This window comes from Dermacentor andersoni, chromosome 2, assembly GCF_023375885.2.
Source record: "Dermacentor andersoni chromosome 2, qqDerAnde1_hic_scaffold, whole genome shotgun sequence".
NCBI classification, from domain to species: Eukaryota; Metazoa; Arthropoda; class Arachnida; order Ixodida; family Ixodidae; genus Dermacentor; species Dermacentor andersoni.
In genome coordinates this window covers 119,011,586-119,024,092 of record NC_092815.1, presented here as the reverse complement: position 1 = coordinate 119,024,092, position 12,507 = coordinate 119,011,586, and the positions used below count along the sequence as shown (strand labels likewise).

Genomic DNA, 12,507 nt, shown 5'->3' with positions numbered 1-12,507 from the left:
GTGCACATGCTTTGGTTAGGTGAAGTTTCAGTTACCCTTTATTTTCGTTGCCTTGAAGTTCGTTAATGCATTAGTGTAGAAAAGTTTGTATGCATTTTTATTCTGGCTTTTGCTTCATTTTGATGATTTTATAAGTGGCATGTACTATGATCCACTCCACGGCAGCAATCTGTGATTAAGTTCACAGTTTCATGTTCGATATTTGGCCCCATTGGCTGCCCTAGTGAAAGGTAAAATGCAAAGGTGCCCAGAAGATCATACGTTACATAAAAAAACATGCACAAACAAAACTTACTAACTTGGAACACATATGACCTGAAGTGACTAAAAAATTTCACAGTCAGCTGTAGTTGACATCTACGTAACGTGAAGTGTTGCAGCACAACAAGCCAACACTCATTGAGGCTGGTGAGGCCCGTGCATCCTGAGGTAAACTTTGTTGTTTTCCCATTGCATAATGTTTCAAGATGGCGGCTGAAAACTGAAACAAAATCGAGCTGGTGGGCCACGCTGTAATACGATCCCACCTGAGTGAAATGTGATGGTCACTTTGCACTGCGGGCAATACACTTCCAACAGTACTATTACAACAGTACGCCCCAGATTTACTGGTACCGGAAGAAAAAACTGAGTTTGTGCCGAAATTTTCATGTGACACGGCTGGGCGAGTACTGTAGAGAAGCTGCCGTGGCAAGTGCCTACTGCTATTGTTTGCATGGGATCTAGCAGCCAGAAAAATGTATGCCACGATTGCAGTTTGGCGATTTAGTGAATGTTAGTGCCAAAAGATTGTGTGTTCTAGGAATGTATTAACTAGTGAAAAAGAAGCTTTACTGTGTTGGGTCATTCTTTGTGTTCTGGATCGCGAACACTGGCACTGAGAAATCTTACAAAATGGGATAGTATCAGAGAGGTTCTACTGTATTTCGAGGCAGGGAAAACAAACATGGGTAACTAGGTGGTTAACGAGGCCTCACTCTGCTGCCCAAGGCCCATGTATCATCATCATCATCTCTTTTTTGGAGTGCGTGCAGCAATGCTACTTCACTGTCCCAGGTTTGTGTGCCACCTGTTTGGACAATTGATGAAATGCATTTTGCCGTATACTTGCCGCCTCTGCTTTTCTGGCCTATAGTAGCGGTTAAAAGCACAAATGTGGCACATCAATCAGTCCTTCAATGTGTCAGTGACCATGAAACTTTCGGTTGCTTCATGGATAAATAATCCACCACTAGGGGTTGCCCTTGCCGAATTGCCTTTCTGTGATATTCCACATGGTGATTAGTGCTGGCCGACAAAATGTAATGAGTACATTTAGGCTGCAAGTTTTATATATATGTATCCATGTTTTTGGAAATTAACACCGCAAGACAGACAAGAACGAACGAAAAGAAGAACACGACACAGCGCCAGTGTAGTGTTCTTATTTTCCTTCATCTTTGTCTTTTTGCGCTGTTAATTTCCAAAAACATGAATTACCACCAACTTGCCCAATATACGTGTATAACAGTATAATTTTTCAACACAAGCGCATAACTAGCGGCAAGGTATACCTCAGAGATACATTTTCATTAAGAGTAAAGCTAACCGGCTGTAATTATGCAAAATTTAGTTCATTCATCTATTTTCGAACATGATTTCAGTTTCTGATTATCTTGTCCAGGCATCTTTCTGTGCCCACTGTAAATGGGAAAAGTAGGGCCCCTTGTGTGAGGTTGGTACTTCATACAAGGCCTAGAAGTGTGTTATAACATAACTTAAATTGCTCCTTATAAACAAAAAATTGCAAATAGGCTTGAAATTTTTTTTTTTTTTTTCAGGTGATTATTTAAAAGTAACACAACTGATTAATTTGCCAGATTCAAACACCGCCAAGTCAAACAGGCGCCTACTTCTATGTTTACAAAGTAGAAAACTAATGTATAAATGGCATTAAAGCTCCTAAGCAAAGCATAAATTGAATGGGCGGCCAATATATTGGCAAGAAAAACGAGTAAGGGTCTTAGTTATTGTGGGTTACTGACACAATGACGGCCAGTTTCCTAAAGTCAGTTTCACTGCATGGCTAGTAAAAGTCAGCTTTGCCACAATACATCTGTGTTATGCAGTAAAACATACAATCGTCGCAAAGGCGGTTCTGGTTTTGTATCAGATTTCCGGCCCAATTTTCTTGCAAAAAAAGTACACCTTTGAATCGGGTGAATATAGTAATCAGACATTGTGAGCTACAATTATTGCTTAAAAACCTTCCTAGGGCAGGCCAAAAATAGGCTTTTCTGACAGGACATTGGCATGTGTTCAGTGCATTCACTGTCTCCTAAGCTCTGCCTATACAGGCACTGCCACTAAAGAGGTCGCTGTTGGTGTCACCATAAGGGTCAGGTGCGTGCACGCTGACTGGTAAAGTTTAAGCTGACGAAGGCCAATTTCAGGATCTAAATAATAAAAGTTGAGCCTATGGAAATGCATAGGCACCAGCTGGGACCTTCGATCGAGATCTAGTTAACCAAGAAATCTCATTAACTGGAGTTGAATTAACAGGGTGTCTACCAACCGGGAAAACTGGAAATTCTCAGGGATTTTGAATAGTCTGGAATTACTCAAGGAATTTGTGCTTCTATCAGGAAAAAAAATTTGCTCTAAATTTATTCAAAGGAAACAAAAGTTGCACTAATGCTAACTTAAGTAACAAAGAGGAATCGTAATGAATCGTCTTGATGCCGTGTCGTCGGCTGTAGGAGTTGCTAGTTTACAGTCAACAACCAATAATTCGAGCGGCCTCGCGGCACCAGTGAGTCAGTGCATAATAAGAACGTACAAAATTTTGGGTGCTAGAACCCTTCACTGTCCAATTTTCCGGACTTCTTGCCGTGACGGCAGGTCCAAAGCGGCATTAATCAAAACCACTACTGCTGCCATTTTTATTATCTCGCCACCTCGAACCGGCGCTCCCGCAGGCAGATCTGCTGGCAGCTGTAGCCACCATCGCAGCAACGCTAGGCCTAGCTGCTTCGACGTTCGCTACCGTTAGCAATTCGCCGCTGTTAGCAATGGCTGGCATCGACTCGGCCTTGGTAATGCTTGCCAATGGCTTCGAAGCTCGCAAAGCATGATGCGTCTTAATTAAGACGGTTTCCGAAAGTAAGCTTCGCCTGAATACAGCAATATTACGTGATGAAGCATACGCGAAGTATTGTGGTGAAGCATAACAAATGTGGGAAGGGTCAATTGTCACGGGACCCAGTATGTATTTCTTAATTATACACACGCTCACCTGTGATCTCCCGTCCTAGTACGAGCACCGATATGCCTATTAAGTGCAGGCCTTCAGAACTTTTTCGGATGTGCCTGTGGCTATTTGCACCTTTAAGGGCAGTAAAAAAGATGCATTTATTTGTTCGAACTGCCCGATTTTTCGGACATTTTTGCGGCCCCTAGCGAGTCCGAAAAATCGGATGTTGGCTGTACAACTAACCAAGAGGATGCTTCAAATGGTCCGTGGGACAAATGCGCAGCGGAAGGAGGATGAGAACAGAAGGGACTGATGCATTGAGGAATGAACGGAAAAGGAAGCATGCCGCCGCTTCATTAACAGAGCTTGAGCTCAAAAAGGCAAAGTATTATCTGACGTCGAGATGCAGGTGTCCCTCATCCAAACCAAAATACACTCTTTAAAGCAGTGAAACAGAACACTGAGGCATTGTGCACGGACTGAGAGTTCGTCAGGTCATTTGAGGTTCACTTTCCAGCTGCTGAGCGAGAATCTCACTTGCGACAAAGTTTGGACCTCATACCAACGACCCTGCTATCAATTGATAGAAATAGCTCATATTCGAAAATATTTGCTTCTGTATGCACTGTATGCATCTCTTCTTGTAATAGAAAATGTTGTAACACTCATTGCAAATCGAGCTCCATTGTTTTCAAATATGTTTGATTCACTCTGCATTTTACTAACCCCTTGCTTCTGATTTCTTTTTGAATATAGTAAAAAACACTACTTCTCACTATACAAACTGGATAAAGTAGATTTTTCTTTTTCACATTTTTTATCATGCTTACTAGAGAGTGACAGCATCGGCTGACATTGTGTCAGTCCATCTTGACATAAAATAAAAGTTCTGTGTAACTCAACGAATTTTGTAAAGGCATTTGGGGAAAACCTGGAAAACTCAGGGAATTTGAAAATGTCAACTTGGTAGACACTCAGATTAACGAAACTCTGCCGTATTACAGATAATCAATTTGAATGAGATTTGGCCAGAATGCGGACCAGTTTTTCCAGAAGTATAAAAAGTCAATTCTGCTGCTCCGTAGGTGGTACTCGGAACCCTTTTGAGCTGAGCTTCCTTCTCCAGCCAAGCGTTCTTTGTTACACTGCAATGGCAAGATTTAGCTAAGCTGTCTGTGTTCCAGAGGTTCCTTTGATTCTTTTCTGGTCTCTCTGGTTGCTCAGAGCGATTACCTCTTCGAAGCCTTTATGGCCTTTGTTGAACCACAGTAAGGCTGTAGAGGTGACCATCTCCACAACAGTGCAAGCAAATCTTGTTTTGGGGCACATCATTTATATCCTGCTGTTGAGAGAGACAGCCATTGTTTAGGATTTGCCCTGAATACAGCGAAACAGCTTGTCACCTATCAGCTTCTGATATGTAAGAAACATAGCCTTTGCCTGAGCACTGGTGGAAAGTGGAGAACAAGCTAGCGCTGACTCAGCTAAGGCCAGTGCTCGCTTGTAACATTAGAAAAGCTCACCATCTGGGCAAAACTCGTGGTTGTGAGCTGCCACAGCTGCCATGCCTGCATTAGCATTACTTTTTGCAGTTTTCTGGTTGGAGAAACACCTTGAAATTCTAACATGAAAATAAAAGGTTCAAACTTACATTTACAATCAAAATCTTAAAGAAAATAGTTTTTTTTTTAAATAATTCTTTTTAAATTATTTTTCAACCCACATCTTCCCATAATACTACAGTGCCAGTGAGCAAAGTCTTTTCTCCAGGTGTGTTGTGCAGTTGGTGTGCAGATTGTGCGAACAAGAGAAATGGGACTAATCAAAACCGATCCCCATATCCTAAACTTTCTTAATTAAACCACTATAAATGAACAGTGTGAGCTTTGGATCAGTACGAAATGCAGTGATCTGCCATGTTTGAACTGCAACACAACACCCGGATGAACAAATTCACTAACAACGTCCTTAGGAATCTGGATCAACCTTCTGTCTTAAGGTAATCAAATTCACTGCTATGCTTCACCATGGAAACAGCAGTGGTACACACATTTGTGAAACACTTTGTACTCAGTTTATTAGTAACCGCATTTCTATGCCTGAAAAAGTATCTCGGTGTCCTTCGACATAGATTATAGATTTATAGCAACTGCCACATGAGTGTGGTGCCTTTTAAAAAAAAAATAAACATTATCACACTCATTCAACAACCAGCTTGTTAAAGGCCAATATGAATTTTATGCGGGAAATGTGCTTAAAAGAATGTTTATCGTACAAGTCTTTCTTGGACTGCGATTCTTGACAAGCTTGCGTATGGTTGGACTTAACTTTCCAGCCTTGTTATAGGCAGGAAATGAAACATTGGAATTTTAATTTAAGCGACATGCTTCAATCAGACAACCAGTGTACATAGAAATCCTTGGCAACATTTTCTCACCATTGATTCATTCTATGTCCACAAACTTGGCTTGGTAATTTCAGATGTCTGAGCACTTTCCGACATGCTGCAAAAACATTTTGTGGAAACACGATCTCGGTAAGCCTAAAAATGTGCTCAGACACCTGCTCGCACCTTCTGTGGACAAGATTTCCTCAAAGTTGAAGAGATACAAGCAGCAGCAATGCCTGGTTTGACCATGTTAGAACGTCCTGACTGAATGTATAGTTAAGGCTTAAACTACCAACACACATGCACTTCCTGAAAATAGAGCTATAGGTCTGAAAACTGCCGTTCTTCGTCATTTGAGACTTCACTTGGAAAAGGGATATGCAAGCCACTTGCATTAAGAACCAAAACTTTTCTGAACCCTAAGTTACAGATTTTCAGCCTCAAGAAAGACAAGATAATCATCAGCAAATCTAAAAGGCTTTAAATAGTCTTGATGCGCATTAGTCAGGTTTAGTTTTTTTTTCATAAAAGCTTTATGACTGCAATTAATTTTTGTGGTTTCCCTCATTAATATATAAAAAGTCCCATGGTTTGCGAGTGTTGATTCGTAACCTTTGGCGAGCTTTTCTAAGCACACTTTCACACATCTTCCAGCAAGCTTTGTGAGACTTCACCCAATTATTTTTGTGCTTCTCCTTGTAGTTCTTCTCTAACTTCCAATGCCTTCATTTTTGCAGGCACCTTTGTGCACTGCGTATAAGTTATTCTCGTGGTTGGGACTCGGACAGTAAACTGACTTGCCAGCAACATAAGATTATTTTGTGAACTGGATCACTTCAAAATAACACAAGCAAGGACAGGACGGGCACTGACTCGTTTATTTGTGTATTCTTTTTGCAGTTGTCTGGTTTGCCATATGTTTGTTATTTACTGTCATGCACCAATTAGGCCAGCAACGAGTTCATTGCAAGCAATAATTGAAGTTTTTACTTGTCTTTGCAGATGAAGAGAGACAGTTCTATGAAGGGATGGGGAGCCTTCCAGACTATGATGAAGACACAGACCTGGACAGCTTCCTACCTGACATGACAACCATGCCCTCTCTGAGCGAAGTTTGTGACTCTGAAGAGCAGTTCCTTCCCTCTGCTGCCACTGCATCATCAGCATCCATGCATTTTTCAACCTCACACTTCAAGATGGACAGTTCTGACTCAGAAGGTGACGACACACTCATCAGAGGACTGACCTCAACGCGTCGGCCTGCCCGACAGCCCGAGGCATCAAAGTCGCGCCCGCTTGCCGTGGGCCCTCGCACCTCCCGACACAGCTCCCAAGGTAGTGACATTGACATTGACGAATATGAGGTGGTGGATAAACGGGAGCTTCCACACTTGTGATAACAAACCCACACTACTGCGTGTATATGTGTGCACCTTTGTGATGCTCTGTGCACGCCGTGAAGGAGTGGTTTCTTTCTGTTCTTTTCACCACTGTTCACCTTACTCCTTTGTACATTATTTTCCTACCTTTCTTCCTTTTTGTTTTATTTCTTGACACATTGTATTCTTAGCTCATAGTCTTCAGTGCAGGCCCTCTGTTATGCTTGTGAGCAAGTGCATGGCTGCCAGACTGTAATTAGTGTCCCGGTCTAATTGCATGTTGGAGCAGCTGCTGCAAGCATGAGTTGCCATTGACTGTCGGCAACATCAGCCTTGGTATCTGCAACCTTCTGATAACCGAGTATATACTTGGAGACAGCTGTCAAGCGGCAGTCAGTGAATGTGTCACTAAAGCTTTCCTTGACACTATCTTCTGAACATCTGTACAAAAGGCTCTGGGTGAAGCTAGAAGTCTGATTATAGGATTCAAGTTTAAGGTAAAGAGAAAGGGCTTTTTTTTTTTCCTCCTTTTTTTTTAATTGTCAGATATGGTTCTCTCTTTGCACACTTTTGGCTTCAAGTAGCTTTGAGGTTGTAGTTTTATTTGACATTTTAGTTCTCGAAACATCAACCTGAGAACCACTGTACATTCATTGTGCTTTCTATTGATTGGCATTATTGTGACTGACTGAAGAGCTCTGAGGTGCTTTTGAGGTAACACCTCATCAGTCATTTAACAGTACCTGTACATGTAACCAAGTATCACCATGTGGTTTCATTAAGTTACTACATGCACACTTTCTTGGTAGCCACCATATTCTCATTTGTCATTACTGAACAAACTGAAATGATGCCGTGTAACTGCTTGAACGTGTTATGAAGTCCCTGTGGTCCCTTGTGAATAACAATTCCGTGATTTCAGTCACTTGGAAAACGCATCAACCTAGAGTGTGGCGATCTTAATGACGCTGTGGAAGTTAGTGACCCAGAAGCCCTAGGTATGCTCTGAATATTAGTACTTTGAAACACTCCATGTCAAGCACAAGTTGGCAGGCTGGTATGTTGCGTGGAAATTTTGTGTATGTCACATTCTTTTCAGTGGTAGTCCAGTGTCGCTGATTGTTTCTGTCAATACACCACAAGCAAAAAGTAACTCTAGGTGAAAAAGTTTCTATAATGCTTAATCTTTGGAACAAGATGTTTAGCAGAAAATTGCAGCAAACTGACATAGCATGCACTATATGGCACTGTTTGCCGTGTATATGCAACACATTTATGTATTGGTGGTTTTTCCATGCATGGAAATTTCATTAACAATGGCCTCTTAAAAGCTGGTTTGGGCATGGAGCACCAATTGCATGTCATCAGTGCCTTTGTGGTTTGTTTTGGTATTTCTGAGTTCGTACTACTACAAGCAGTTTATCAATGGCACTTGTAGGCATTATTGGGCACTGTGCCCTGTTTTAAAGAACCCTTTTGTGCTTGTTTGTATGTCCATATTGAGGTTGACTAATGCCATGTGTTCCTGTGTTCTCTTGAGGCCACATATGCAGAGTTTATACCAGAAAGTGGGACTCCCATGAATGTGTGGAAAATTCCCACATTTTTTACATCAGTATTCACAAGAGAACAATTTTGTCACTATCGTAAGCACTACTCGCAGAATGTGGCTTTTACAAAAAGCATAGTCATTAGCAGCAGGTTCATTAGTTTAACTTTTAAGAGAGGAAAAGGTGATCACTCATGACCTAGCATGTATCTAGCCAGCATTGTAGTGTAGTAGGACTCCCATTCTTTAGTATCATCCATTACAAGGCAGCTTAAATGCCTGTATGGTTAGGGTATGGTTAGGTCATAATTTAAGGCTTAGAAATCTGAAGATCCAGAGCTTAGCCATAACCACCTCAACTTAGCTTACATTTAGTTGACCTCTGATGGGCATCTCGAGTCGCCCAAGTTTGCTCCCTGCATAGCTAAATTTGTTACTTTTTACTTTTGCTACTTTTAACATTATTAAGCAGTAAGGGAGAGACTTGTGCACAACTATAAGGTATCTTGAATCTGTGTTAGCTTCTTTACCAGAGTAAGGTTGTGCTTCCTCAGGCTCTTTTCTCTATGGCTGTCCCTATGGAAAATTTTACTACTATGCATTCATTGGCAGTGATACCATGTTGCCACGTGTGTGAGAACAGAGTCTAAAGGAATCGCAGTACTCACAGCCCAGAGTAACTTTCAACAAGTTAGTGCTGCTATGTTTTGTTATTGTTATTTACTTTGAGTTTTTAGCATTGAGCTGTGATTTCATGTTTTATACGTGCAACTCCTGCTACCCATCACTCGAACCTTTTGCTGAAGGTTAAAGGGGCCCTGAACCCCCCCTCTGGCTTGGTGAAATAACATAGTCCGTGGGTAGCATACGCTGCTGTGAACATCTCAGCCAAGTTCTGCTGTTGTACGCGGTCCGTGGAGCTTGCAAGCGGAGCGCGAAGTCACCTTTTTCTCAAACGCTCTCGTTTCAAAAACCCCATGATCCTCGCTTTCTTCTGTGTGCTTTATTTCGTCATAAAGCACACTCCAATACGCGACTGCTATTGGTCGCTGCGCTCGGCTACGTGGCCGCCGCGAGGTACTGCCACGAGTCCAGTGGCTAAGCGCACTGCGGCTCTCTGAGGACAGCCGCGTATGGCTTACGTTTAGAGCTGCATCGGCACCAAATCGGAAATTTGAACTGCGCGCCATGGTGACGTCTCCGCCGTAGCCTTCGGAGTGCATGGCATTGGAGGAGGAAGGAGAGCACAGCTGAGGCCGTGTTTGATTACCGATAACTCCGCTTCTGCTGAACGCATTGAAGTACTTTTTGCGGCAAAGTGGTTCTGAAATAGCCTATCTTCACTTCAAATGTCTTTCTCTACTTCGATAAAAAGTAGTTCAGGGCCCCTTTAAGGCAGGCGGCAACCTGTTACAATATATACTTTGCGACAATTTGTTTTGTGAATGCTTGTGGTATCGTTACTAGCTTGTTTTTGCTTGAAAATTATATACTTCCAGGACTTGCAGGTTATGGCCAGTTGTATATCTAAGTTGTCATGCTTATGGTGAGCATTTCATCACACCTTCACTCCGTTATGGCATTATGCAGCCAATGTGTGAGCAATCTGTAAGCATTTTATTACTGCTCGCACTGCAGCCAATTTATTCTAAGTGCCATGATGGTAATACACTTTCACTGAGCCAAAACGTTGACTTGCAAGATCTTGCCAAGGTTTGTCTGCCTTGCATTCAAAGCATACAATGGTTAACCTGACCTAACGTGCCGAGACATCTTGTAAATCTAGCTTTAAATATACTAAGCATTTGACAGGTGTCTGAATTCCAGCCCTTAAATGATAATTCTTCGACTTTGTGAGAAGTGTCGCAGTGTTGTGAGCAAGTACCTTGATCACTAAGCAGAATGATGTACTACAGACATCCATGTTTGTGTCGAGAGTGCTCGAGTGGCTAGAGAGTGAAGACAGCTCGAAATAACAGGGCAGCTACTGGATTCAAAGAAGGAAGTATAAGACCACAGTTTGCCTGTATATAAATTGAGGGTGCTATTCTGCACAAGTATCCTCTCTTGATGTACTACTGGATTGCTGTAGGAAAAAGTGAGGAGATCTGTATCCACATTCTAGCACATTATGCCATGATGACGATGAACTATTGTGATCTAAATTGTTCATAATTTTCATATTCTACAACAACACGATTTGGTCAAGTGGCCTTCTGGAGATTAGAAGAGTTTGCATAGGGGCCCCAAATGTTTGGGACCCCAAAATGACTTGCGTACATGGCCTCGCAGGCGGTACAAGCTTTACTTTATCTATTTGAATATACTGACAATCCCAAAGGGATTGTAGCAGGTAAACAGACAGTTGGCAATCTACAACTGACAAGAGTAATGTAAAGATAATGGTACTGTACAATATTGCATTGCAACATTCAAAGCGAAATGTGTGCTGCACTTTACAATCTATGTAGACTTTGTAGAGTGCATGGCAAAGACCTTAAAAAGCCTCATCAACCATGGCTTGGAACAGGTGGTATTGACAACAGGTGCCTGTGAGTTTGAGCAGTAGCTGCATTTTTGTTTTTTTATTCCCTGCTAATGAAAAAAACGATAGCATGCAAAATGCACTATATTTCAGCGACCTAATTATGGTGAAAGCTGAATTCAGTTGCAGTCACATTCCGTTTTTATGTTTCGGTTCCAGGTAGAAGTAGTGTTTTAAGCAACCAAAAAGCTCGGTCTCTGTCTAGGAATCAATAGTTTTGTAATTGCAAATATAGTGTGACAAACGAATCCTTGTTATGCAAAAAAAGGAATAAGACACGAACAATCTACGACTCCGTTTCTGCAGTTACTTTTTACATGTGTAGGTCAAGTAAAGGTCACATGAATGTTCAGTCGAAAAGGTTTGTGATGCATTTTATGTGAGTGCCGTGGTGTTGCTGTTGGTCGTTTGGTGTATAGCTGTAATGTGGCATTTGTATTCTGCTGTCTTTTTCAAAGTGTCGCAAAGTGAAAACGTTCCGTCATGCACGAGAACTGGCGATGTGCGGGACCTTCAATAACCCAAAGAACAGATTGTGAGTTGCCTTGATACTATTTTTTTTCCCTATACATTTGCTCTCCCTTTTCTTTTTCTGCATTTCGACTACCAATGACAACTTGCACATAAACATGTTGCACTTTGTCCAAGTACGAATGTGCAAGTGATTGCTCTTTGTTACCTCTGTCAGTGGTTGTACTTTTATGCACTTGTTGTGATGAGTTTTTACCAACCACAAACCTGCACTGTCATGATTTTATTTTTGTCATCACACCCATATGCTAGTCGCAACTTGGGCCTGCATGTGCGCTTGCACATGGTAAAGTGTCACAGTAGTCCTGCCATGTTTTTTGCTGAATTGAAAATTTGTCACAAAATTACACCCCCTCCCTCCCTCCATCAAGAATCTCATATTCGACTCTTTTGTGCAATAGCTCTACAAAGCCTGGTCGAAGCATAACAACCGGCGCCACCTGCGGGATTCCTGGAAAAATTTTGGGCATCCAGCAGTTCTGGTGTGGGATTTGGTTGCAGTATCCATCAATATGTGGTTGTTTTAAGATTACAGCAAACCAGGCATCGTAGTGATACCAGCACAGACCTATATTTGAGTGCCTTGTACATAAATGAACAATAAAAGAAAGTATTTCAAAGGTTGTTTTTCACATTGCAACTTAAGGAGTACTTCTGACCCTGTTGAACTTATGTTTTGAGATTATGTATTTTCCCAAGGTTCATGTACGTTTCATGCTTCCGAAGGTGGTTCTTGCCACATTGCAACTGTCCCTTTGTTTGCCACCCACTCAGTAGAAAAACGTGTGTGCTGCTGGGAAAACTCCACTATTATATAGTGAAACTTGATATAACGAACTTAAATATAACTAAATATTTCACATTTTTATAACTTGTCCATAG

General features: G+C 41.6%; 1 protein-coding gene across 4 annotated transcripts in view; it reads left to right on the top strand.

The window, feature by feature from the left end:
• LOC126541311 (reticulophagy regulator 3) overlaps nt 1-12,245 on the top strand; it is a 42,122-nt gene extending 29,877 nt beyond the window's left edge. For 2 of the 4 annotated variants that reach the window (XM_050188043.3, XM_072286525.1), the window contains 2 exons: nt 6,624-6,956; nt 11,553-12,245. In XM_050188043.3, coding sequence (XP_050044000.2) covers nt 6,624-6,956; nt 11,553-11,614 — 395 coding nt within the window. In that variant the 3' untranslated portion in view covers nt 11,615-12,245. The remainder of the gene's footprint in view (nt 1-6,623; nt 6,957-11,552) is intronic. The other 2 variants (XM_050188040.3, XM_050188041.3) reach the window with 2 other exon arrangements.
• The last annotated feature ends 262 nt before the right edge of the window (nt 12,246-12,507 follow it).